This window comes from Phalacrocorax carbo, chromosome 3 (assembly GCF_963921805.1).
Source record: "Phalacrocorax carbo chromosome 3, bPhaCar2.1, whole genome shotgun sequence".
Lineage (NCBI taxonomy): Eukaryota > Metazoa > Chordata > Aves > Suliformes > Phalacrocoracidae > Phalacrocorax > Phalacrocorax carbo.
In genome coordinates this window covers 9,631,198-9,656,246 of record NC_087515.1, presented here as the reverse complement: position 1 = coordinate 9,656,246, position 25,049 = coordinate 9,631,198, and the positions used below count along the sequence as shown (strand labels likewise).

At 40.5% G+C, this 25,049-nt stretch overlaps 1 protein-coding gene across 4 annotated transcripts in view; it reads left to right on the top strand.

Annotated features, from left to right (window-relative positions):
* The window catches only part of PLD5 (phospholipase D family member 5), a 201,424-nt gene that overhangs the window by 162,497 nt on the left and 13,878 nt on the right, over positions 1 to 25,049 (top strand). For all 4 annotated transcript variants that reach the window (XM_064445785.1, XM_064445783.1, XM_064445784.1 and 1 more), the window contains 3 exons: positions 17,256 to 17,453; positions 21,368 to 21,507; positions 23,584 to 23,749. In XM_064445785.1, coding sequence (XP_064301855.1) covers positions 17,256 to 17,453; positions 21,368 to 21,507; positions 23,584 to 23,749 — 504 coding nt within the window. The remainder of the gene's footprint in view (positions 1 to 17,255; positions 17,454 to 21,367; positions 21,508 to 23,583; positions 23,750 to 25,049) is intronic.

Sequence of the window (25,049 nt, the reverse complement as noted above, 5' to 3'; positions counted from 1 at the left end):
GCTAGGCATGACGTCATATGGTGGGGAGTATCCCATGGGTCAGTTGGGGTCAGCTGTCCCGGCTGTGCCCCCTCCCAGCTCCTTGTGCACCCGGCAGAGCAGGGGGAGCTGAAAAAGTCCTTGACCAGTGTAAGCACTGCTTAGCAACTGCCAAAACATCTCCACGTTATCACCACTGTTTCCATCACAAATCCAAACCATAGCCCCATACTAGCTACTACGAAGAAATTTAACTATATCCCAGCTGAAACCAGGACAGCATTGAAACTCTTTAGACTCAGGGAGAAGTGAGTCTTGGTGTACCAGAGAATAAGGAGTGCCGGAAAGAAGTGGTCTTGGAAAAAAGAAGGGGGCCCAAAAAGAAGAAGGTGAAGTTTGTGGCTGGAAGAAAGATCTTGAAAGTGGGGGAGATCCTGGAGATCAGGGAGCTGTGAGGAGATGGAAGCCAGGGGATGCACCAGGGACTGGTGATGCCTGAGAGAGGTAACAGTGAGTTGCCACACAGCAGGGATAGACCCGACTTTCTGACCTAGCATGCCAGGCCAGCAGCCACCTCCCTGCAGGGGTGGAAGGTATGGATGGAAGGTGTGAAAGATAACTGAGTACATGCAAAAGCTCTTGTATCGTTGGTTCTTAAACAAACCCCAGTATCCAGATCCACTGCAGGTAGCCATTTACTCTATCTTGCCTGTGACATCTTAAAAACATTATCTCTAAAAGTCCTACTTAAATTTTTGCTCAGCCAGTGTCAAGGAAAAGTTCCTAACCAGAGCCATGATTTCCTCTCTTAGTTAGCTGTGTAAAAACTGCTAGCAGAGGATTTTCCATTTTAAGATGCCTCTTAAGTCCATATATTTTCTGGATTGTTCATTCTCCTGATTGTTTTCAATTCAGTCCAATTTAGGCTGAATGGCTGTAAGATGTAATTTTTTAAGGACAAAAAAACAACTGTGTGAACTTGCTCTCACTTTCCCACTCATTTTATGTCTGTGTTGGATTCCTTGTGTGATTTGTTTCACCAATACTAAATAAGACTTAAGAAAGGCATTTGATTTTTCTTAATCTTAAAAATCATCAGAAGGAGGAGGACTGGAAAAATAATACCTCATTTCTTCACCTATGTACTTATTTATGAATGTATACCTATTCATAATATGTATGTATTCAGAAATATATACAATATAGATATATGCATAAACATATATATGTACAATATTAAATCTTGGTAAATTACGCTTGGTCTTATGAGTAGACTGTTTTGACCTTGCTTCTTTCATGAAATTAGTTTGGGCGATGCTTTGAATAACAGAAGTTTATCTGATCATCTCTGTTGCAAAGAATCAGTGATTTGTTCTTGCTGACGCTCACCAGTGCCTTGGAGCACTTCTCAAGCATCCCATGTGACAGTTGGGTATCTGGCAGGACTACTAAACAACAGTATTTCCTTTTCAGGCAGTTTCCTCTCCACCCTCCTCTTACTCTTTTGTTGACATAAATTAGAAACTGCTGGTTCTATCTACATAATTTAAGGTAATTAGAACATTAGATAAAACGTCCCAACACTGTTTATTGGGATGGAAAGAGTGACGTGTTTTATTTGAATTAGATTTTTTCACTTGGTCCACCTCAGATGGTAAATAAATATACAGGAGAGCCAAAATCCTGGGGAAGATGTATGACAGGGCATGAATGAGAAGCCCTCTACGGGCTACTTTTTTTATTATTATTATTATGTAAAGTGTACTTATGTCTCTTTAGGATTGACTCCTACAGTACATGAAAATTGTAGCAATTATGAATTATCAATTACATTTGACAAATAAGAAATAATTTGCCCAGTTCATGTATTCCGTTAATCATTCAGTTGAATCAACAGTCAAATTAGCCATGTGAGATGTTCAGAGCTATGAATATTAATTATTCAAAAAAGGTTTATTAAGCATCTATAGATACAGTAGATAAGAAAGGTTATGCTTTTTATGATAAATAAGAATAATCTAGTGCGTACTTACAGTGAAAGTATATTGGATTCTGCGTTTTCTGAAATTAAGAACCCTATAGTTATTAGAAATAAAAAGGAAGAAGAAAAAAAAAAACAAGCCAGGAGAACCCAGTCAGTCAAAAGATATACTTTTTTTGGGGAGGGGGGGAGAGAATTTTAAGTAAAAATGATGACCCAATATTTTATTGGTTTTAATATGAATTAGGTTTTTGGATTCAGCTATAGGAAGGCTTGCAGCAGGGTGGCTGCAGGAGCACTTGGAATGTTGCTGTGTATCTTCCTTTTTACCACCAGAGCCAAGGCAGAACTGGATTGAGAGATCCTGGGGGTTTCAATTTAGTTGTTCAGACTCTCCTCCTTATAACACAGAAAAAAGGAGATGAAAGCAGCAGTTAGAATTCTTCTTTACCACCTTTTCTTCTCTCATCTTCTGTGACAAATAGACTGATAAAACCTAACCTCTTTTTCTTCCTAGTCTGAGATGACAAAAATTGGAAGATGAGTATGGTATCTCAGCAATTGAGAGCTACATCTAAAAGGGCGGGTGTGGGGTAATTTAAGATTGTGGGAATATTGGAGGACCAACCCTTTGCTTGTGTGGGGATAAAATCAATTGGAAGCGATCTGTGGTTCTTTACTCAAAAGTCTTATCCCAATTATATTGAGGAGACTCATGCGGAGGAATCTCAGCTCAAAGGCAGCACTTAGTGATGAAACTCATCTTGGGATCATTCCTTCTTCTCTTGGTCTCCATTTCTGGGGCTACAGATCTAAAGCAAAACTTTCCCAAAATTCAGGAAGCTCTGGAAGGCTGCCAGAAACAAATGCAACCCATACTTCTTTATATGTATCTCTCTCAGGGAAAGGGGAATGATCATTTCCTCAAAGTAGGTCCTTGAAAACTGTAGTTCCTATGCATTTGTGTGATCAAAATTGTCCGTCCATAAAAACAATATGTAATAAATACTGGACTTCTATATACATCAGACTGCATAATGATGATCTCATTTGTTTCTAGATTCCTCAAAATCTTGCTATCGCGGAGCCAGCTCATGAATCTGATCACTGAGAGAGGATCTGCGCGTTTGCAATTTCTGCTAATGACAGTTGCATCCTATCTTTAACAGAACCGCACAGAGCAAAAAGCACACTATAATCAGTCAGTCATTTTTTGAACTTTTATCTAAATGAGTCTCTTGAAGTTATGTAATGGGGCATCTGGTCCTTTTGAGATAAGATACCTTGTCTGGCAGTTAATGGAATTACATCTTTTCACTCAAGCAAAAGTTATATTGAGAATTCCCAGTTGATATAATGTTCTTTTAGTATGAACTACAGTTCTGTCCCTAAAGCGTGCTTTAGACTGTTGCCAATCCTTGCCATCTTCTAATAATTTGCTTAATTTTCTTACTGTCCCAGTGGTGTTCAGTATAATATCACTATTAGTAAATTGAGCACAGTCTCAAGTGTCCTATAAAATGAAACAAGGCTCTTTCAACTTTGTCATCCACCAAGGTTCAATCAAGCTGTGATGGGTAAATGTTAGACTGAAAGTGCCTATAACATAATACCAGTATATTCTATCTAAATTCGTATTTCTGTGTTAAATAATACCTCTTATATACGACAGAAAAAATCTACTTCTAAAAAGTTTTTATGTAGTTAGCCATGTGATCCAGTCCTTAAAAAAACTCATGCTGCTAATCTGATCTATTTCAATGGGATTATTTCCAAAGCTAGCTAATGTTATAAAGAGAACATAAAAGTGCAACCCAGATCTTCAAGCATAGGTGAATGAGTCATGTGAAGAAAACATGTCTAAGTAGATATTACAGAGCTGTATTGACAATTAAATACTTTTTTGTGTTTTATTTCTTGCTGCATAGGAAGCTAGTTGGTTTGTCAAAACTCTGCCGTGATGCTATTACAGCTTGTCCTTCGAAAGACAGGCTGAAAATATATTTATTATTTTCGCTAAGAGCTTTTGGCTAGGTTCTACATCTTTGACCAAATCTAGAGCCGTTTGATGACTGTTACCTATCTTCAAAATAGCAGCTTTTCTTTTTTTCTTTCCTCTTTTTGTGGTGGTGGTGGGGAAGATATGTTGCTCTTGGAAATGTGCAGAACTCACAGTATGCATTTATCATGGTGTAAAGTTTGTATTTTTGGAAGTTTGATGCTTTGTTTTATTCTTTAACTGAGATGGGCCACTTTTTCTCTGTTACATCCAGTAAATCAGGACAGTCAGCATTGCCCATTAGGCTTACTTTGCTTGAAATTTATCTGACCATCCAGTATTGACAAATGAATCTCAGTGCAGCAAATGGGCTGTTTGTCTCTTGCTGGCATTGCTGTGCACTGCTAACAGAGGGCTGGTTAAAGCTGGACCAGAACATGGGTAATGTGGCTGCTACGGTTGTGTTCTGCAGGTGCTTCTGCTACTGCCTGGTAGTGCTCTTGGTTCCTCCTTACTGCTGTGGGCTTCTGGTTTTGTGATCTAGGGACTGAAAACAGCACAGGGCTGTATGTTCACCTTGCACTTGGAGCCAAAAGGCCTCCTCATGCCTCCCCGGCTTGGCTAGTTTCCCTAGATGCAGAGCCGATTCCCAGCTCCGAGGTGCTAGGAAGCTATTCCTGTTTATCATACTTCTCCCACTGTTGTGCTCCATTCTCACATGCATCATCCACATTATGTGTTTGTATTTAGTGTAAGAGAGGGCTAAATACAGCTTGATGCATATTTTTATTTGACTTCTGTTGACTGTAGGAGTACGCTCGTTGCTCTGTCTCTGACCTCTGAAATTACAGATCTATTTTCTTCTCATTTTTTTTCTCAATTGCTGCGAAAGTTCTGTAGAACAGATTTACCTACTGTTGCAGTAATCAATAATAAATTGTAAATCAATAAATAATAAACCTGCAGAGCAAAATGATAAAATATCCAGTCTCAACAGATAAACTCACTTCTTTCCAAAGCAGCGTGGGATATTGAGGTAGCTGGCTCTCCACAGTCCAAAGGGAAGGAGAAAGTTCTTTCTCCTGTAAAACTAACCTTATAATCATTTGCTTGCTTTTTAATACTTGCCATGCCATCACTACATGTTAAAATAATTAAGAGACTTAGAAGATGTTGCAAAGAAAGTATGTCTGGTTCTGGTTTATGAATTGCCCCTCAGATACTTGACAAATAATATTCATGCATTAGGATTATCAGGCTCGAGAGTTTTGGCTGGGTTCTGGAAGCGTTTAGGGAATCGGAGGCATGCAGGAATTTGATGGCAGGACACATGCTGTACACCACCACATGGAGGATAGGAAATCATCCATACCAGTGTGTGCAAAACTAGAGACGGCTTTGAAGACCCCTACTGCTATCTTGAAGCAAACAGGCAGGCAGGGAGGTGCATAGCACTGGTGGAATATGCTTGCCTGAGTCCACAGCCTAGAGATAAGACTCAGTAGCCTAAGAGTTAAGCTACTGAAATTTGCTAAAACTGTTTGGGAGGATCTCCCAGAAGGTGCATCACAAATAGTGCACTGGGCAGTTGTCTTGCCTTTAAAAAAAGGCGTTGGTCACAGTGATGAGGATGGTTTCCAGGCACACCTCTATAAGGCCTGTCTGCAGTGATCAGTGAAGCAGAAGGGCTCGATTTGAATTTATAGATCCTCCAACCAATTGCACATATACGTCCTGTAGTTCCATTTGTGATGCGTTCATTAAGAAACCCTGAAATAATAAGACATGCTGAGATAGCAATATGTATTAATGGAGGTGCTGCACTAGAATGGTTTTATGGTTCTTCACTGGAGCTGGCTTGCAGACTGCCTGCACAAAGTGGGGGCAGCAGAACTTGACCTGTTGGCACCTGTCCTGCCCACTGCTGTTCTTAAGTCCAAGCCAGATTGCATGGATGGAGCAAATGTGTTCGTGCTGCACTTCTGTGCCAAAGTCTACTGCTGGAGCTCAGCAGCTAAGGGGTAGGCATGCCTGTAGAGTCAGAGCTCTTAAGACCAGTGTGGCTTTTTACAATCATAGAATCATTTAGGTTGGAAAAGACCCTTAAGATCATTGAGTCCAACCGTTAATTTTATTTGTCCTAGATAACAATACAGACCATACAGTCTGATCCAGGGGTTCCAGCGTCTGACTCAACAGCTGGTGGTAGAGTCGTAAATAATCGGTAAACTTACATGGATGTGAGAAAGGCAGTAAATCCACCACTTTCCCAAAAACGTGACTTATGTTGTGCTGAAAGAGAACTTGTTCATTAAAACCCAGCTGAATCTCTGAGGGGTGCTAACACACCACATTCTATTCTGTCATCTCCCAGAGAACTTGCTGGCAAGTAATCTTGGTCAGTGATGTTAATGAATGGAGGCAGATTCCTCTCTGAGGGATTTAGTTATTAGCATGCCCCATCAGGTCAGTCTTGTTCAACTAAACAATTAAAATAAAAACATTAAAATAATCATGAAAGTGTATTCCCAATATGTGGTTCCACCCACGCACACGCACTTTGATATTGCACAGGAGACAGTTCCCTTATAGATAAATATCTTCATTCAGAATTGCCTCAACTCGAAAAGGTTCCCAAATGCAGCAGCCCAGTCACCTCCCACTTTAATGGTTGAATCCTTTAATGGAAAACTGGACTTGGTATTGTCCTGTGAAAAAGGCACACAGTAAATCAGGCTGAAATACAGTGCCATAAATCTCTGTGAGTCAGGGCAAGGAAGGACAATCATTTCGGTCATTCTACAAAAAGAATAATGGTTCTGCAGTTCAGTATAAAATCTCATCTTTCTGTATCTGTAAGTCATCAAGCAGAGAAAAACAGATTCTGGCAAAGCATTCCTTCCATATGAATGTGCAGGATTAATGGCATTGCTAAACCTTTTCAGATTTTGGTATTGTTTTCCTAAGCATCAAGGCCTAGTTTGGAAGTCATCATGCAGTCACCTTTCTTAACTTTGCTAAGTTAGCGGCAGTCACCAAAACAGTGAAATCATTGATGTTTGCCTGGAACTGCTCAGTGGCAAACTATTAATCCTTGCTTGAGGGAGGTATATTGGGCAGGCAGGGCATGCAAATAGAAATGTGGCGTGTCTTCAGAACACTGCAGAAGTCATGAGAATCCCTGTATTGGGCAATCATGTTTCTTTAATCAGTCTAACGACTTATTAGGCATTTCTTTCAAATATAATGGTATCATAGATTTCTATGATTGGGTAGCAAATAATTCTGTAAGTAGATCTGCAGCATAGGTACAGAACCTACATATGCCATATATATATATATATACACACACAAACCATGAACATATACTACAGTTTCATGATGTATGTTCTGCTTAAATATATTGAAAACATTTTTTATCATCTTTGTGACTTATATTTTATTACCTTCAACTCTGTATGTGCTGTCACAAAGAAGTCAGTTTAAACAGAAGTTGTGAGAAAAAGAAAAATTCATCTCCTAGTTTTAAGACCGGAAGTTAGTGTCAACGCTGAATTGGAATAACATGTTTTCAGGTACCTTTTCAGGTATTTCTTTCCTTTTCCTATGAAGTGATTGTTACCCAATATTGCAGATGGAAATGGCATCAAGTTGTCTCACCCTTGGTTTATGTGGTTTTTTTTTCAATTTGTTCTTCAGTGTTAACTTACGTAAGAGCTCTGCTGACTTTTATTAGGATATTAAATCTGACATCTTTGGCATACAATGCTTCTGTTTCTCGCACAAGGGGTGTTACATGTTATTTAGAAAGAAAGACTTTTTACATCCACAGGTGCAGCATCCGCCATGATTTGAGACGGGAGAAAATACCCAGGTCATTACCTTATGCAATAAACAGATTAATATTCCTCTTTCTCATGATGTTACAGCCCTAGCATGCATTATTACTATTTGTTCACATAGTAGCAGCCAGCTGACACCTCAGCTGAATCCACTACTTCACCAAGTACAGAGAGGCTTTTCAGATGACCCAAATGACCTTTACCTGTACGTGCCACATAGTGCTTTAGCAGAAAGAGGGAATTAAAGAAGGGTGAATCGATATGACCCCAGTTTCGCTGTTAGGGTCAGGAGGCACGAATATGTTGTATTTATTTAATTCCAAGTTTTCTTCCTAGGACCATATACCAGGACCACATCTTTACAGGAGTCATTGCTTCCATGTTGAAGCAGCCAGAAACTCCACAAATATCTAAGGTGGCTACTCAGAAGAATAGCACGAAAAGCAAGTATGGATTTCTGGAACAGATTTTCATATAGGCTAGCTGTTGTTCTGGGGCTGCCTGTGTACTGTTTCACTAAATTACCTTACCTATCTAAACTGCTTGGATTCCTAGCCTACCTCAAGGTCCTGTACAATGAATTTAATCAAGGCTCGGTCAAAAATTAATTATAGCCTTTGGCCCTCTGCTTACATCAAGAGAAGAGGTTTCTGATTCCGATCAGGTACTCTGGCAAGGCTCAACACTTACAGCAATAATTCATATGCAATGTCATTGTCACAGTTTGTGTCCGCAGCACGCCTGCCACCGATCCCTATTTGGTTTGCAAAAGGAAAACCAACTGTGTGTGTCAGTAATGGTATAAATAATGCATCCAATTAGTCAGCTACGTGCTGTTGCATTTCCCTGAAGCCCACGAATCTGAAAGACCCAAAGAAACTGTGCACTTTGAGAGAAACGCTTAGACATAAATATTGCCCTTATTCTGAGGTCAGTCCTTTGCACTCTCCTCTCTGTGTTGTACAGCAGAAGACGTACGGAGGCTGCCCCTTGCAGCATTGCATAGGATGAGAACAAATACTAAGAGCTCGTGCTGTGGTTCCCAGCTGCGTGAGGAGGATGCAAGATAAGGGCTGACAGGACGGGCTCCGGTGCAGGAAAAATGGAAAGAGGCAGCGGGAGGTATGCGTGTGTGCATGGTAAAGGAGAGTTCAGGCCTTTCGAGAAGCTAGCAGGATCTTTGACTTCAAATTTTAATTTTTTTTATGGTTCCACTGAGGTAGTGAATTGTTTAATGACTCCAGTATGGAAATGGGATGCAGCTTGCCAGCAGTGAGATGGAGGCCAGCACAACATTGTCCTTTTCTTCCCAGCCTGCCCTTTTCTTTGATATAAGGAACAAAAAACTGTGTTTCAAAAGAGAAACAGAATCAAATTAGAAACCACATTAATTAGATTTCCTGCAGTAAAACGAGAAATAAATCAAACATGATCCTGGAAAAGTGTTTTCTTGCAGTTGCAAGCTTGCATTTCCCCTAAAGAGACACTTGTGCTTGCTTTGAGGAGGTAATGAAACTGTAAACTGAAAAGTCATTTGAAAATGATAAATTAGGTTGTGATTATGCCAAGTGATATTAATTATGCTGATAGACTCTATAGCAAGGAATTTTTAACTGATTCAGTTCTGCCTTCTGGCTTGCTCTGACAAGTACCAATGTGTCAGCCTTAGTCTGTTAGTGAGCTTCATCAACAGTGGTAAGAAGACCCAGACTTGCACTCTCAGTTCTGTGTCAGGTTCTACATGAACATCATCACAGAGTGGTCCATGGTTTAAACAAATTGTATTTGTATTGTTTGTACAGATTTTTTTTTCCTGAGTTTTCCATATCAGTAGAGCAGATGGCTGAAAAAGAAAAATCATAATGGGTTTTTTTCTAACATGACAAAGATATGGGATTTCTGTTTTTCTGCTTTGAAGATGCATTGTTAGCTCTTCCTCACAAAGTTCTTTTTAAACTACATCATTTTAAAACAAGCCCCCCTTCTGCCTGGGTGTCTAGCTTGTTTTGCATCTTGGTGGCAATACCTCCCAGCAGAAACGAAATACTGAACCTAATTTTTTTTCCAGCATGGTTTTCTTATGATTAGGGTGCTATGCAAGATGGTGGGACTACCTACTGAAAGTAAGGTGGAGTGGAAATTAGCAGAGCATCATTGTGCAGTTTTGTGCTTTTCACCTGTGGACCAGCAGAAAAAGGAATGGGACACAAATATTATCAGGTCCTAAAATACCTCCTCTGCATTATCGTGGCAGCTTTTTGTCATTAGGTAATAAAAGTAAAAGTAACGTATGAAGTTATAACTTCCCTGGGACTTTTATTCTGTGAGAACCACTGACCCAAATCTCTTAAATGTACTTTCTAAAGGTGAGAATTAGACACCAGTGAACTGCTAGTGGCTGCCAATACAAATGTACTTTATCAGTTCCAACAGGGTACCGTCACTCCACTTATGTCCCTTCCTTTCTTTTAGTGACAGCGTGTCTTGGCTTTGTGCTGACATTTGGTGCCAATGCTGGGTGCACCCCCTGTCGAATGCATCACCTCTTCTTGGTCACATGCTCAGGTTCATTTCCAGCACAGTGGGTTGAATGACAGTTTTCCATTTTCAGTGATGGGACCGAGTTCCCAGCTCAGGTTGAGACTGCATTCTTTTGTCAAGTGGAAGGGACTTTTTTTTCTCATTCAGTAGAAATTCTGCCTGCCAATTATTTTCAAATCACTTAAAACCAAGATGATAGAAAATTAACCTTTGGCATTAGATGACAGCAATGTAAAACCCACACAACTGTGGGCTGGGCACAAGAGATACTCATGGGGAAGGCTTACAAAGTGATTCAGTGGAGAATGGTTATGAGTTGAATCTAAGAATTTCAAAATACCATTTATTCAATAGAAGTGTCTGTAGAAAATAGGAGCAATAGTTAGAATAAGCAGTTAATCTCAAAATTTAATCTGTCTGAATTCTTTAAGTAATCTTCAAAAGCAGTTTGCGGTTTTCAAAATGACAGGGAATTCAAGTAAGAACATGTATTGTGCCCTAGATTATTTCTGACATCCAAAGATGATGTTAATCTAAATTTTGCATTTTTTCACCCTCAGATGGGTTAAGCTAGATAGAGTTTTACTAACTGTCTGAGAATACAGTGCTTGACCATTCACATTAATCTTTTCTGTTTAGCATTTCCCAACAGCAGTGTAGCTCCCATGTCCTTACCAACACGCAAGGAAAAAGCGGAACTCAGAGCAGAAGCAGGACTGTGCTGGATTTGCATTTCACTGAATTACTTTTGATTTTAACACAACAAATCTGTGAAGCTTCTACACCATTTTACTAGCCAAGCACGGAGGGAGGATTTTGGCTCAGGATGCTCAAGGGTCTGTTGCAATTTCTAGTGAAGCGTTAGCTGAGGTACATGCTTTTGCTGTTTTGGTGGACTCTACTGCCTGCACAGGTTTTGTGAGAGAAGAGCCAGGCGTGTTGCTGCCTTCTCAGTCGCTTCAGCATCAGGTTGCGCTTTCAGTTTACATCAAAATGACAGCTATCTGAATGGGGTCTGTTACACTTAGCGAATTTGTGATGAGCGCTACTCCTGTCATCCTGTTATAGCAAAGTCTGCTACAACAGTGACATCACCAATACTACATAAAGAAACATTTCTACCTTTCTCAAATCTCTGTCTTTCTCTCTCCATTGGCGATGGTCGCTCCCATCAGAACGGCCTTCCCCTCCTCCACCGCTGCCACAGGCCACTGCTCAGCTGTTACCTGTGCCTGGCGTGGGACTGGCTCACATATCTGCTCAGCAGGCTTTGGTGAGAGGAAAAGAACAGCTGCACAGAAGGAAGCCTTAAGATTGATGCTATGTATGATTGGAAAAGACTCACTGAGCATTAAATGCTACCAGCTAAAAACATAAGGGGTTTATTATCTACTAAATTATATATTTTAATATAATATTCACTATTATAATTGCTACTGTTTAATTATATAGCAAATATAAATATATTATATATTTAATATAAATATATTATTTATTTATAAATATATTCTGTAATTATATATTATTTATATAAAAGCATATATGTTATTATAAATATATATGCCTTTATATATTATTTATATATAAATAATGTATTAATACTATATATTAATAAATATAAATTATAATTATACAATATAATGTTATGTAATTTTTATTATAGGAGGGTTGCAGTAGGGGTCAGGTAAGACTGATAACAAAGTGAAAAGGAACCGTATGTTTGGAGTGCAGGCTGACCAAAAAATTAGAGCACATTTTATGAAACGATAATGAGTTTACCACTGTGAGTATCTGTGGTTGGCTCGAAGGTGGCAATTAATACATTGTATATTATTTTTCTTTGGAAGCTATTGAAAATCTTGGGTCTTTTAGACCTTAGTAATTGATTTATCAGTATAGCATGGTTTTTGTTACTCTGTTACTTGCCCCTGTTGTGATTCTGGTTTTGCACAGTCATTCATTTGGAAATTGGTCATTAAAAAAGATCACAGGCTTGAAAGAATAATGAAATGCATTTTCAAACACAGGGAAATGGGAGATGCATGCACAGTCCTGTATATAAAAAGCCTGCCTAGCAAATTTAGTGTGCAATAGACTACCTGTAGTTAATCTAGGGTTTCTGTAGCACAGGCACTGGATGACCAGCACCTGCCAGTGGCCAGAGCTTTTGGGCAAATTACTTTTGCCTGAGAAAGCTAATCCCCAAGCAGAGCTGCCTGTTGTTTTCAGGATCAGGCTCAAATGGGAGCAATTACTAAAAACTTTTTCTTTAAGAGAAGTTAGCAGGGAGTTTTCTAAAGTCTCCTGCAATGTTTGCCACAATTCAGATACTGCAAGCTGTGAACCAGATTGTGGCACTCCTATGTAGGTCAAATAGTACCTTGCCTACACAGTGGGGTTGTCTCTTAGAGTGTAGCTCAAGGTAGATATAAATTGCGCTGTCTAGACTGCACAGTGCAGGGTAAGGACGCACGTACCCCCTGCCTAAGACATGATCCAAATGTATTTGAAAAGTCCTGCTAACATTGTTTCTCAGCTCATGAAGCTTACAGTGTTATGGGTCCAGAACCTGTGTCATTTAGGTTTTCTTCCTGGGTTTTTCTCATTTCGTATATGATGCCTACAAATGTACAAGGGAAAAGAATAAGCAGAAATTCCTGTTTGTGAAATCCTTCCCTTTGTACAATCTAGTAAGGAATCCTTCCTCGTGTCATAAAAATCAGTATTTTTCTAGTTAGGCCATATTTGTTACTTTTTGTAGCTTAAATGATGTCTGTAGTTAAAGCATCATTGTACAGTGGGTATAAGCCATCATTGCTCGAGTCCTGTGTAGCCATTCACTTCTCTGGTGCTTTAAGAAAGCCCTGCCCTTGTTGGCAAGAAAGACAAATGGTGATTTGGTGGCCTTTAATAGTTGCTCTGCACAAATGTAAATGTCATGGGGAACAAGGAAAACCAGCTCCCATGTTTTCCATTGTTTGGGAAGAGCACTGATGGTGGCTTTTAACAAAGAGGGAAAGAAACCTGCTCATGAGAGGACACAAGAACACCATTCTGTCCCCAGCCCCCAGCACATGCCCTGAAAATGTCACTCAGAAGCAACTCTGCAGTTTTAACATCCATATATCAGTTCTGTTTTGAGGTAATCAAATTTGTGACTCTTTATTTTCGTTTCAGATTTATCTTCTTTAGTTTTATTAAGGTTTTGACTTCTTGAGATCTTTCTTCATTTTAATTTTTCAGTGATGTTTTCATTACAGTGTGAGTTGCTTTTAAAACTCAGGATGAAGGGAAATATTTCTTCTTACATTAAGAGCTTTGGCCCTGAAGGATTTTACCTTAACAGATACCTCAGATGATGCTTAGCTGCAGGTTTCAGTCACTGCGAGCCAGGGAGCAACACTCAGATTTTGATTCTTTCAATATAAATGTTTTTGATGCTTCTCCTCTGAATCTATTAAAAAAAAAAAGTCTGTAATAACAGCAGCTCTCAAACCAAAGAGACAGTCTTTTCCCTTATCTAGATGATATACCACTTCATACTAAATCTGTCACTAGCACATCCTTGCTGCCCACTGTCTGCAATGCCTCCAGGATGATAGGCTTTGTGATTAATTGGAAAAAGAGCAGTCGCTCCTCACCTCAGAGTATGGGAGTAAAAATAGTCTCAGTGTGGAAGACACTTCTGAAACAGAGTATGTTTTTGGTCTCCAAAATTATCGGGGCTGTTCTACAAGACAGGAGGCCGCTGGGGTTTTACTGCATACACGTGTGTGTATTGTTTCCATTTCAAGGTGATACATCACACGTAAACCCAGATGACCACGAGGTGACAGGCTGACATCTAACCTGGTTTCCTAAGGAAATGAGGTCTGTACAGTAAGCACCAGAGTCGCGGTCTGCCCTCTTCCAGTAACTTTGAACCTGCTTTCCTGGTTCAGGCAGATTTGAACTTAAGTCCATAAAAGCTTAATGAAAACAGGCAGCTGAGTAAAGAGGATAACCGTGTTTTCCCAGAGAGGGAAAGGAGGAGCCCAGCCTGTATCGTGTACCAGGGAATCCGCATGGGGGAGAGCTCTTGTCACGGCTTCGGAAGCCGCAAAAGCTTTGATCAGCGCTTGCCTTCAGAGAAGCCAACTGCAATACGCAATGCCGTGGGCAGGCAGGGCTCGTTCCTGCGCTGTAAATACACCTCTTGAAATGGCTTCGTTCCAGCCTGCGATTTGAGTGTAGCCGCTGCGAGCGGCAAGGCCTCAGCCAGGGCCTGGCCTCAGCTCCTGCAGACGCCCCTCCCACGGGAGGGTGAAGCTCCTGTGCAAAACGGGCTGGTCCCTGTGTGTGTCTGTTCATGAGGAGAGGCTGGCGGTAGGGCACGGCTAATGCCGCGTTTCACAGTCGGCCTAGGCGGCAACCTGTAAAAACTGCACTTAGGAAAAAACCATTAGTGCCCCCGGCTTCCCCCCCGCCTCTGTGCGTGGGGAATCACTTAGGCAGAAGGGCAACCCTTCGGTTCATCGGGAGAGGACACACTGCAAGCGCTCCTGCTCCGAGGAGAGCTGCTCGAGCAGATGCAATCCTGGCAGCTTCTGGTGTGCTGTGAGGACACTGTTTTATCTTTACTTTTAATGGAAGTGATAAAGTGGAATAGTAATAATGGGACTGATAAATGAAAGGAAAACTGTAACCACGTAATTATGTCAGAATCAACTAACAGCCATGAAAAGCCGATTAAACCACATTATGCAGATACATGTAACAATACTATTAGTAAGTCCTTTGCAATGGCATGCCTGGCAATTAAGAGAACACTATTGGCAGCACACAGTGAAAACAGTGATAACATATAGTTGAAAATGTTTGGAGACAAACAGAGGACAGGGACAGCCTAGAACTGAATACAGGAGCGTCCTCAAAGATACCAGCACCCGGGAGAAAAAAAACCAAAGATGTTATTCCAAATAGATTGTTTCACTAGGATGTTGGGCATAGCTTGGAATATTTTATATTTATCATCAAAATGAATTTACTGGCTTATCCATAAATGAAAGGCTGCAGTGCAGCAAGGAGCCTGTATTTTCTGACTCTCCACAAATTTCAGGTTGTGCAGGCTAATGGAGGAATTCCATATTTTTTCTGAATTCAGGAAGCTTGCAGAAATATTCTGATTTAGGCATTAAGAATATTAGGTAATGTTCCTGTGGTTGCAACTGTTCAGTAAATATTTGGGAATGAGAGCATTCATTTTTAATGTATATGATATTTCCAGGTCAGGGACCTGAAGAAGGTGTCACCCACTGAGTTTTTTCTCACTGGAGTATTAGGATTTATTGTTTCCGCTAACCCACCGTAGAAAGAGAATTGAAGGTTCAATTTTATCCTTTGCTCCCCTTCCTCTGCCCACTCTTGCAGAGCAGTTCTTGTCTGCAGTCGGGAAGAACTGCACAGGAACAAGCTCTGAGATAACGTTAGCATGGAGTTCATACAAAAAGATGCGCTTCTCCCAGAAACTACTCCATGTGACTATGGAGGGCTCATCCAAGGGAATGAAACCAGTGGGGATTTTTTGATGTCAAAGGATGAGCTTGCTGGAAAAGTTCGTACTCCCCTTATTTTCTTCATCATGCGAGACTTTTAAGACACGCTACCCAGAGAGTTTACTTGCAGAAAACCAGCACGGATCCTTTAACTATTTATCCTGTGTATTGTTTTCCATCATATACATGCAGGTTTTCTTCTCACTTTATTTTTGGAGATGGCTGAACTAGTGTAAAATGCAGATAATGAAAGGTCAATGGGATCTGTGCTCACAGCAGTGCTTTCCTGAGCTATTAAAAAACAAAGGAAGGGAGTGTGCATGCAGTTACGCTTTGATTACAGAGACAGGCAATACGTTTATGAATGAAATTCTGTCAACAACTTAAGTATAGGGATGTGCAATTAATGAAATCTTTGCCAACCCAAAGTTTATGATGACCAGGAGACACACCTTTACTTAAATGGAGATGTAAGACTGTGTCCATAGAAGGGTAAAGCATTTAATTGTATTATGATGTCTATATTTACTTGGGCTATTTTCCTCATACTTTATACGGGAGACTGTTGATGCTTACAGAGTACTTTTCATGAGAGAAGAGTATCATTATCTCCATTTTTACATGTGAAGAAACCAACACCAGAAACTTGGAGTATCCTAGGTGAGGTACCATACTATACCAGTGGGGGAATTAAGAACCCAACCTTTTTGTGTCCTAATTGGGTATATTATATACTGAATCATGCTGGATTTAATAGCACAGGAAATTTAGCTACTGATAGTATTAAGCACCTGTTTTTTCATCCTTTTATTTGAAGCTGGAGCATCATATTCCTTCTCCAGCAGAGAAATAACTTAAGTCCCCTTCTTTCACCTTTTCCAGAATGCACAGAAAACAAATCGTTTCTGAAGTAAGAAACTGTCACTGGTAGCAGCGTGTGCTCCTACATCATCCAGCAGAAAGGATGCTTTTCCTGTAAACAAAATAATAATAAAATAAATAAAAACCACTCTGGCCAAGAATAGCAAACCTTGGGCAACACCTATAACAAAAATGGTGCCTATGACAAATGGGTATCACTCCTAAGTTGTGTCCGTCCATACGGTGTGTTGTATTCTATCAGGACGTGCGGCTCTGACATACGCTGAACAAACAAACCCTGTTACAGCTTTTGCCCTGCTCTTGACTTTCAAGATTTAGCTTATGTGTTTGCCTTTAAAAGAGTATTGTTAGGAATGTTCTTGTAGTTGACAGTACTACCGCTGAGCTCAAGGCACGCTTCTCAAGGTACCCCTCAGACACTCTTATGTTCTCCCTGCATACTTCCACAGATCTATCAGCCAAAACATCACTAATGATATGAACTTTTAATTTCACAGATGAAGGAACTTGGCGTCATCGTATACAACTGTAGCTGCCTGGTCCTGGACTTACAAAGGATATTTGCCCTCTATAGCTCATTAAGATACAAGAACAAAATACCTCCAAGTTGGTCTAAGAGGCTATATGGAGTATACGATACTCAAAATAAACTGACACTGCAGCTGAACGAGACAAAATCAGAAGCTTTCGTGTCGGTGAGTTCTGAAATGAGTTGCACAGAGGGAGGGAAGGGGAAGAAACTTACTTAACCCACCAGATTTTTGGAAGATCTGGAAATTTAATATCCGCTTACTCTCTTAATATTGTCCTTTACAAACTACAGAGTAGTGAGACCAGGTTAGGTAGGTGTTAGTAGCAACTGTGAAAAGAATCTCAAGTGTCCTTTTCATTGATACAGAGATATTCACAGTTCTCTGCAGGAAGTCTGTCATAGTGCTGTGTTCTCCCCAACAGACACTGTCGGAGAGAAATTAGCATGGATGGTAATTTCCATGAATAGGAACATACATGGTGAAATTAAGCATTTCTCTAAATTGTCCCTAACAGAAGAAGATGCATATTACCACCATGTCCTTAACCAGAAGCAGCTACTAAAACTGAGACTCATGCAAGTGACTGGAAACTCAACTATAGAGATGACAACACTACAGCTGTCACCTACACAAGACAGAACTTGATTGATAGTCTCAAAATGCTGGAAAACCAAATAATATACTTTTGTGTGGAAGTCTGTAACTGAAAGGTGTTTTAAAAGTTATTTGCCTTTTCCTATGGTGCAGAAGAGACAAATCGCAAGTCTGGAGGTTTTGGGTTTGGTGTTTGTTTTTTTTTTTAATTCTGATTTCTATGATTTTGTTCTTACGTGCGATTTGCCAAGACTGAAGCTGCTGCAGAATTTCATTTGTGCGCTCTTCTCTTTCCCTTCTCTGCAATGTCCACTTTTCCTCTCACATTCAGAAAATGATAGGGAAGCCCTTCAAATTAGCTCATTTACACTAGTGGATATAAGATGAATGACTTGGAGTGAATGAACTGTTAATCAGACATCTAAAATGATACAGAATAAGCTTGATATCAGAGCTTGCATTTTTATCAATTTTATAAGGATTAATCGTCTTCACCCTATTCCATTGAAGGCATTCATACTTCCATAGAACATGATCTACTTCAGCTTTATTTCTAAATGACATTTTAAGACTTAAAATTCAAGCAGCAATCCCCATGGAAGCACTGTGTCTGTGTTTTTAATGGGAAGAAATGGAGCAGTCCTTCATCTCAGCAGTGATGTAGCAAAACTGGAAAAAAGTACACAGAAAGATAGCGATGATAAAAGATGGAGTATCTTCCATTTTGGAGGTAATTACAGGAGTAAAAAAGAAACCTTCATAATCAGGAATATAATGAAGCTGCCAAGTTATTTATCATTCTGTATAAAACAAGGAGCAAAAATCTATTGCTTTAAAGCCAGTTATGTCTAAAACAGCACACGCATGTAGCACACTAAGTTGTACAGCCACTAGCACAGGCTATTGGTGCAGATGAGTGGTTATACAGGGCAGGGTTTACCCTCACCTGCTGGGAGCTGCGCAACGTTCAGGTGTCCCGGATTTTTCAGACTTTCAGATTTTTCAGTGAAGAGAGAGTGAGCTATTTTGTAATGAAAATCTGGAAGTGCCCAAGACAGCCAGACTTAATAGCCATCTGAAGAGATGTTGATTCTGGAGAGTCTTAAGGACTAGCTTAAATTGGAGACTGACTTTCGGACAGTTAGCTAAGGAGCTGTGAACTCCTACTCCCTTCTAAGCAATCTGTAAGAAATGGAGAAATGCTGCTGAAGGCCAGTCCTGGAGGGTCACACAGTAAGGAAAGCTGGGTAAGGCCAACTTTAAAGAATGTGGGATCCTAGACAAAGACAGGTGGAGAGAGGCTCTACAAAAGCTGCTCTTCTGCAGGCTGCACAATGTTGGATTGTTCCTTGTGATTTGTATTTTCCTTGTGTGTGGGCAGCAAAGGTCTCTTTCTCTTGAACTTCTGCTTCAGAAAACAAAAGGAAGGAGCCACTGGTACTCCAAGAGCTACCTGAATTTGTAGCCCCAGCCAGTTGGGCTGGTCCTTCCTTCCCGAAAACACGCTTTTTAATAGATTTCTCACCTACTAGCAAATTCTCAATGTTTGCCAGGATGCCCCTCTGAAAGGCAGTGCTGGAGCTGCACTGGCGTGGTTTGGTGGAACCAAGCATTAACACTGCTGTCTGTTCCTGAACTAGTGACAAGAAGAAAGTGTCCACAAGCCAGGCAGTTCGCTTACTGCCATCAGTGACCTCTCTGTGGGCAGGGGTGGTGGTGCTGCTGTTGCCCAGTGCCGCGGCGCTCCTGCCCCCAGCCCCGCACTGCCTCCCTTTCGGTCCGGGGCAGCACGCGCCCCCGGGCAGGGACATGGCAAGGTACTGTTGTCTAGTGAGAACGCAGGCCTCTTTCTGGTAGGTGAAGAGAAGTATCAGACAGGTATTTGATCAGAACAGCAAGGTATTACACAGCTCATACTGAGAGAAGTACCAAAATATTGTTTTATGACCACAGGGGAGGCCAGCTGTGGCACAGGGCAGCAAGTGGCATGCCCAAACACAGGTGTTATGGTGAGAACTTTAACAGAAGTTTTCCTTCTAATTATCTTCTAAATATCTTTCACTTTCTGGTCTTTATATTGAATGCAGCTGACAAAGACAATGCGTAAGAATTCTGCCCTATAACTTAAAACTTCTATTTAAGAAAATAGTAAGAGTGAAAGAATAAGACCTCAGTGCAGCAGCCTCTTAGGTTTCAGATAATAAATTATGTTTAGCAAAATCGCTTTACACTCTTTTTTTGAATTGACACTCATTCTTCGAAAACATAGTTCACTTCCAATGTTTGTGCTGTATAAAACAACAAGCATAACACAATGTCATTGAATTTGTTATTCTCGTGGCTACAGTGTTGCTTAGCAACAAAATTGTCTTCCAGACTGGCTGATAAAACCTAAGAGGTTTTGGTTCTTCTTTCCTACTGTTCAGGAATGCATCTGGAACGCTGGGCTTGAAATCTTGCTACTGTTAATTTTCTAGTATTTTCTGAACTTAGTTGTTGTAAATCATTAAGAACACCATTAAATGATTAAGAAACCACCGTGATAGGCACCGTATTGAAAGAAAAAAAAGACTAATCAGAACTCCAGGATTGTCCCTAAAGAAAACACTAATCTACATGTCGGTTGCAAACCAAACAGGTAACAAAGGTGAGAAGGTGACAGAGCAGCAGGAAAGCAGCGGCCTGGTAGGGCCAGCAGTTAAGAAAACGACAGGCGGCACCTGCTCTAGCTCTATAAAGTGTCTTTAACAACCTCTGCTCCCAGAGACTGTGTTGTTGCCTGTGAGCAACTTGGCAGGCGGCTCCACTTCTCTCTCCCTGCTCGGGCGGAAGAGCAGAAAGTCCTGGGCGCCTCTGCCAGGGATGGGTGACTCCTGCTGGCTTCACCGCGCTGACGGACATATTCGACACTCTAGATACAAAGCAGAAAAGCTGAAATGTGGGCTTACTGCTCACCAGCTCAGTACCAGGTAAAGAGTTTAAAACCTAGCTTCAGGTATGAATTACCGTAAGTTTCTTGCAAAACTGCAGCATCTCCCTGCAACAAAATGGTGACTTTGCCTGGAACTTCAAGCAGAACTGATGGGACAGACTTAACACCTAGTAGCAAGCGATGGATCGGGCTCATGTGGCAAGGACACAGACATCATTCCATCTACTAGTAACCAGACCCGGGACCCTTTGGAACTAAGTTCTCTGAAATGTAACTTCACCTATAGCTTCTTTGATGACAGTGGATGTTTTGAAGTTTGTGCCTCCTGCATTTTTACCCAAAGTTACATCTAACTGGCAAGGCTTTTAAGGGGAAATTAAGCCAATAACTCTCCTTGGTACCTAATAGTACTCTAGCAGGACAGCTGAAGGTATCAGTTAATATTCTCCACCCAAAATAAAGGATACCATTTGCCATCTCAAGAAGAATGAGGGGAAGAGAAAATAAATCACAAATTTTAAATGACATATTTGAACTTTTCCCTTCACAGAATTCACCCAAACTCTTCTGCCCTAAGGACAGAGTCCTGGATATTGAAGCTATATACAGTGTTATCGATGATGCGAAACAGTTTGTATACATAGCTGTCATGGACTACTTGCCGATCGTCATTGACACCAATGCTAAACGGTGAGTGTCCATGTCCAGGACTAGCACGTTATCGTAATGCCAGTAAGGTCTCCTGGAGAAAACCTACAGGAGATTAGTTACTACTGTGGACCAATTTCTTGGGGCCCAATTCTGCTCTTATTGAAATCAGTGAGAGTTCTGCCATTGACTTAAATGGGAGCAGAATTGGGACCTAGGAAGACATTTCCAGTTCTGGGTCCTAAGCTTTGGATCTGCCTATCGAAGGAGATCAGAAATTGTCTAGTCTGACCATCTGCAAGTGACTGGGACCCAGGAATACAAGAACCTGCTTATACATGAATCCTATTTCTCACACTATTGTATTCACTATCTTGATACCACAGCTTCTGGCATTTTATGAGCATCATAAAGATATTCAACATGAGAGAGAGAGAGAGAGTGTGTGTGCATTAAGAGAGAAATAACATGCGAGTTCTTGTAGACAATGTGGGAGATGCCATTATTTTACTGAAATATACATATACATGAAAATTCCAAATTCAGCACAGATTACATTTGAATTATACCATATTTTGGTTAACTGAGAGTTGCTAAAAACAAACAAAACCAAGTAATTTTTAAACACACCATTTGTATGGACCATTAAAAAGTACTCATGACCCAAAACTGGAGCCACAGTATAATAAACCCATCCAACTCAGAAGGCAAGTATCCAGTGGTCCCTCCTGCTCTCAATAACACTCGCAAAGAACTGAGCATCTAGTAAAGCTCACCATTCCGTCCGTGCACTTTATCTGAACACAGTTGAATCAAACGTGTGGTTATGTGCTTTTTTCCAGTTTTGCATAACTAAAGATGTTGTGTTCAAATTTTTCAAAAAATAGCTATCATTTGACTGGTATCAAGCATAAGCTGTTTCAAATCCACAAGCGGGTTTTTCCCAATAAACTCATTTCGTACAGCCTCTGTTGCAGTGAGAGAGTCACAGGCAGTGCCGTAGGAACCCCAGTTTCACAGTATGCATCCCTCACGTTTCTCCTTTATTTTGGAAAGGAACTTGGTATGTAGGACTGTTAGTGTTGCAGTTGATGTTATCTCCTATACTTCTCCTCACTTTGTTCTCGTGCCTGAAGAATTCAGAAATCTACTGGATGAGGGAGATCCAGGGAAGCCATCTGTGTGAATTCTTCAACATTTTTCCTACAGCCTGGCTCTGTGTTTGAGGCACTGCCACAGCTTCCCTACCTCATCAGCTCCCAGTTCTCACTTGTAAATTATTTGCTTGCATTGTAGAGCTCTGACTTCATTAGGCGGAATGCCTTGATGCTGCTGGGATAAATAAAATACGCATTTTGTCTAATTCTCCCTGTCCTGACCTGCTCCCACCAAAGGTCAGGAACACAAGCTAACTAGCCATTGTGAGAAAAGCAGAATTTCTGCAGTCCTTATCAGGAAAAAAGGTAGCATCCTCCTTCAATAACCCATCTTCATCTGCTACCAAAGGATGCAGGCTCCCCGCACAGCAGCAGCTCTCCTTTTCCCGAGCAAGACATTACAGAAGGCATTCCAGTCCCCAGCCTGTATGGTCCTGGTACAGAGGACAAAAAACGATGGCGGTCAGGGAGGGATCTGCTGTTCCTGTTCCCTTCCTTGTGTAACCAGCAGAAACCCCTTCCTGCCCCGCTGTCTGGGCTGGGTAAGCAGCACCCTCTTGCTGCAGCTTGTTCTGCGGGTTCTCTGGCACCACAAGAGCTCCACTGCTCTCACCACAGGCAGTGACACAGGCGTAACTCTCCCAGCTCCGGGCGGACAAGGTACCTCTGTTTTGTGCGTGTGTTTTGGCAGCTCTCTGTGCACCTACACAGGTGGAAGATGTGCCCAGCCATCCACAACCTCACTGCCCCCACAGTGACAGTTTTGGTGCAGGGCAGAATGACACAAAAAAGGATGCTGGCCATCTGTTTAGTGAGAAGCCCTTTAAATGAGAACGGCATTCCTTCGATGGATAGAAAATGAAATTCAGATGTGTTTAGTTTTCTCTATGATGTCTATACTTGGCTACATAAAAAATACAAATTTTAAGTTCTCTGAATATACTGTTTTCTTTCTCCACAGGTACTGGCCATATTTAGATGGGAAGATAAGAGAAGCGTTAGTTTTACGAAGTATTAAAGTACGACTTCTCATAAGTTTCTCAAGAGACACAGATCCCCTTACTTTTAACTTTGTTTCGTCTCTGAAAGCTATTTGCACTGAAGTTCCAAGCTGTAGTTTGAAAGTTGTAAGTATAATCCATATTGCTTTGAAATCTATCTCCCACCCACCCCCCACCCCCCAAAAAAAAAAATCAAGAAAACTTCACAACTGAGAAGTGTTTTCTGTTTGTATCAAAGCCTTGAAATTTCATTAGATAACATAGGAAATGTAATATAATGAACTGAATGTATTCCTAGTAGTAACAGGCATAGAAATTAAGACAGAAAAACAGAACGATGCCAAAAGGCAGTCTGTGTGGCAGACAGCCCGTGTAAAACACCACAGCAAACCCAATGGAGTGACCTGTAGCCATAAGTCTTGTTTATACTGACTGGTAGGAGTAAATATGACAGCACAAGAATGTGTTTTAGTCTGGATTTGTGTAACCTTACTGTTCAGGTGCATAAGCATCTCCTTTTCCTTTACTCAAGTACAAAGTCCAAGAAAAAATAATTAAGATTTTACATTAAATTCAGGCTATAAATTCAGAATTGTGAGGACTAGAACAACCATTATGTGACTGCATTAGACATGCAATACAGGGAAGTGAAAAATACCTTGTATGTTACATTTGTATTTGAGCACAGAGCATATGGTATTACTTTCAATTTCATATAGTTCATTTTTATGAAATTGAGGCACACTTGAAATCAGTCATCTTGGATCAATTTCTTTTGGGTTTTGGTTTTTTGGGTTTTTGGTTTTGTGGGTTTTTTTCAGATAACTGTCTTAAATAATCTGCTGAATTATTTTTGTGTCTTTGATAATCCACTAACATTTTGGCTTTTCAAAATCAACGATAATTGTAAAAAACAAGTATTATTTGCATTATACACACTAAGTGGTATTTACGCATATCTAGAAATAGCGATATATATGTTTTGTTATAATGTACACCGTTATTAAAGGTTTCCTAGGTAAGAAGCAGCATAGTGTGTTTTTAAGTCAAAAAGCCCATACACGTGGCTGACACTGCTTAAGCCATTGTAATTGCGAGGAACTAGTAGCTTGTTCTGTGTTTATCATAAAATTCTACTTATGTATTCAAAATTATTTTTTATTGAAGTGGCACCTAAGGCTCTACATACTCATCGCCATTTTCATCTGTTTAGAGCAGGTAAAATCTTTACTACAGAATTTATCTTGTCAAGAACTAAATGCTAAAAGGAAAACAAATTATTTCTAGACATCTAGTCTAGGTAGGTAGTCTAGTTAGAATATCAGCAGTTAGAAAATACAAATACAACTTCCAGTAAAAAAATGAGGCTGTCCCAGATGTAAATAGCTGTAAAGGTGCACCTCAGTTACCTCTGTGCTGTGCATCA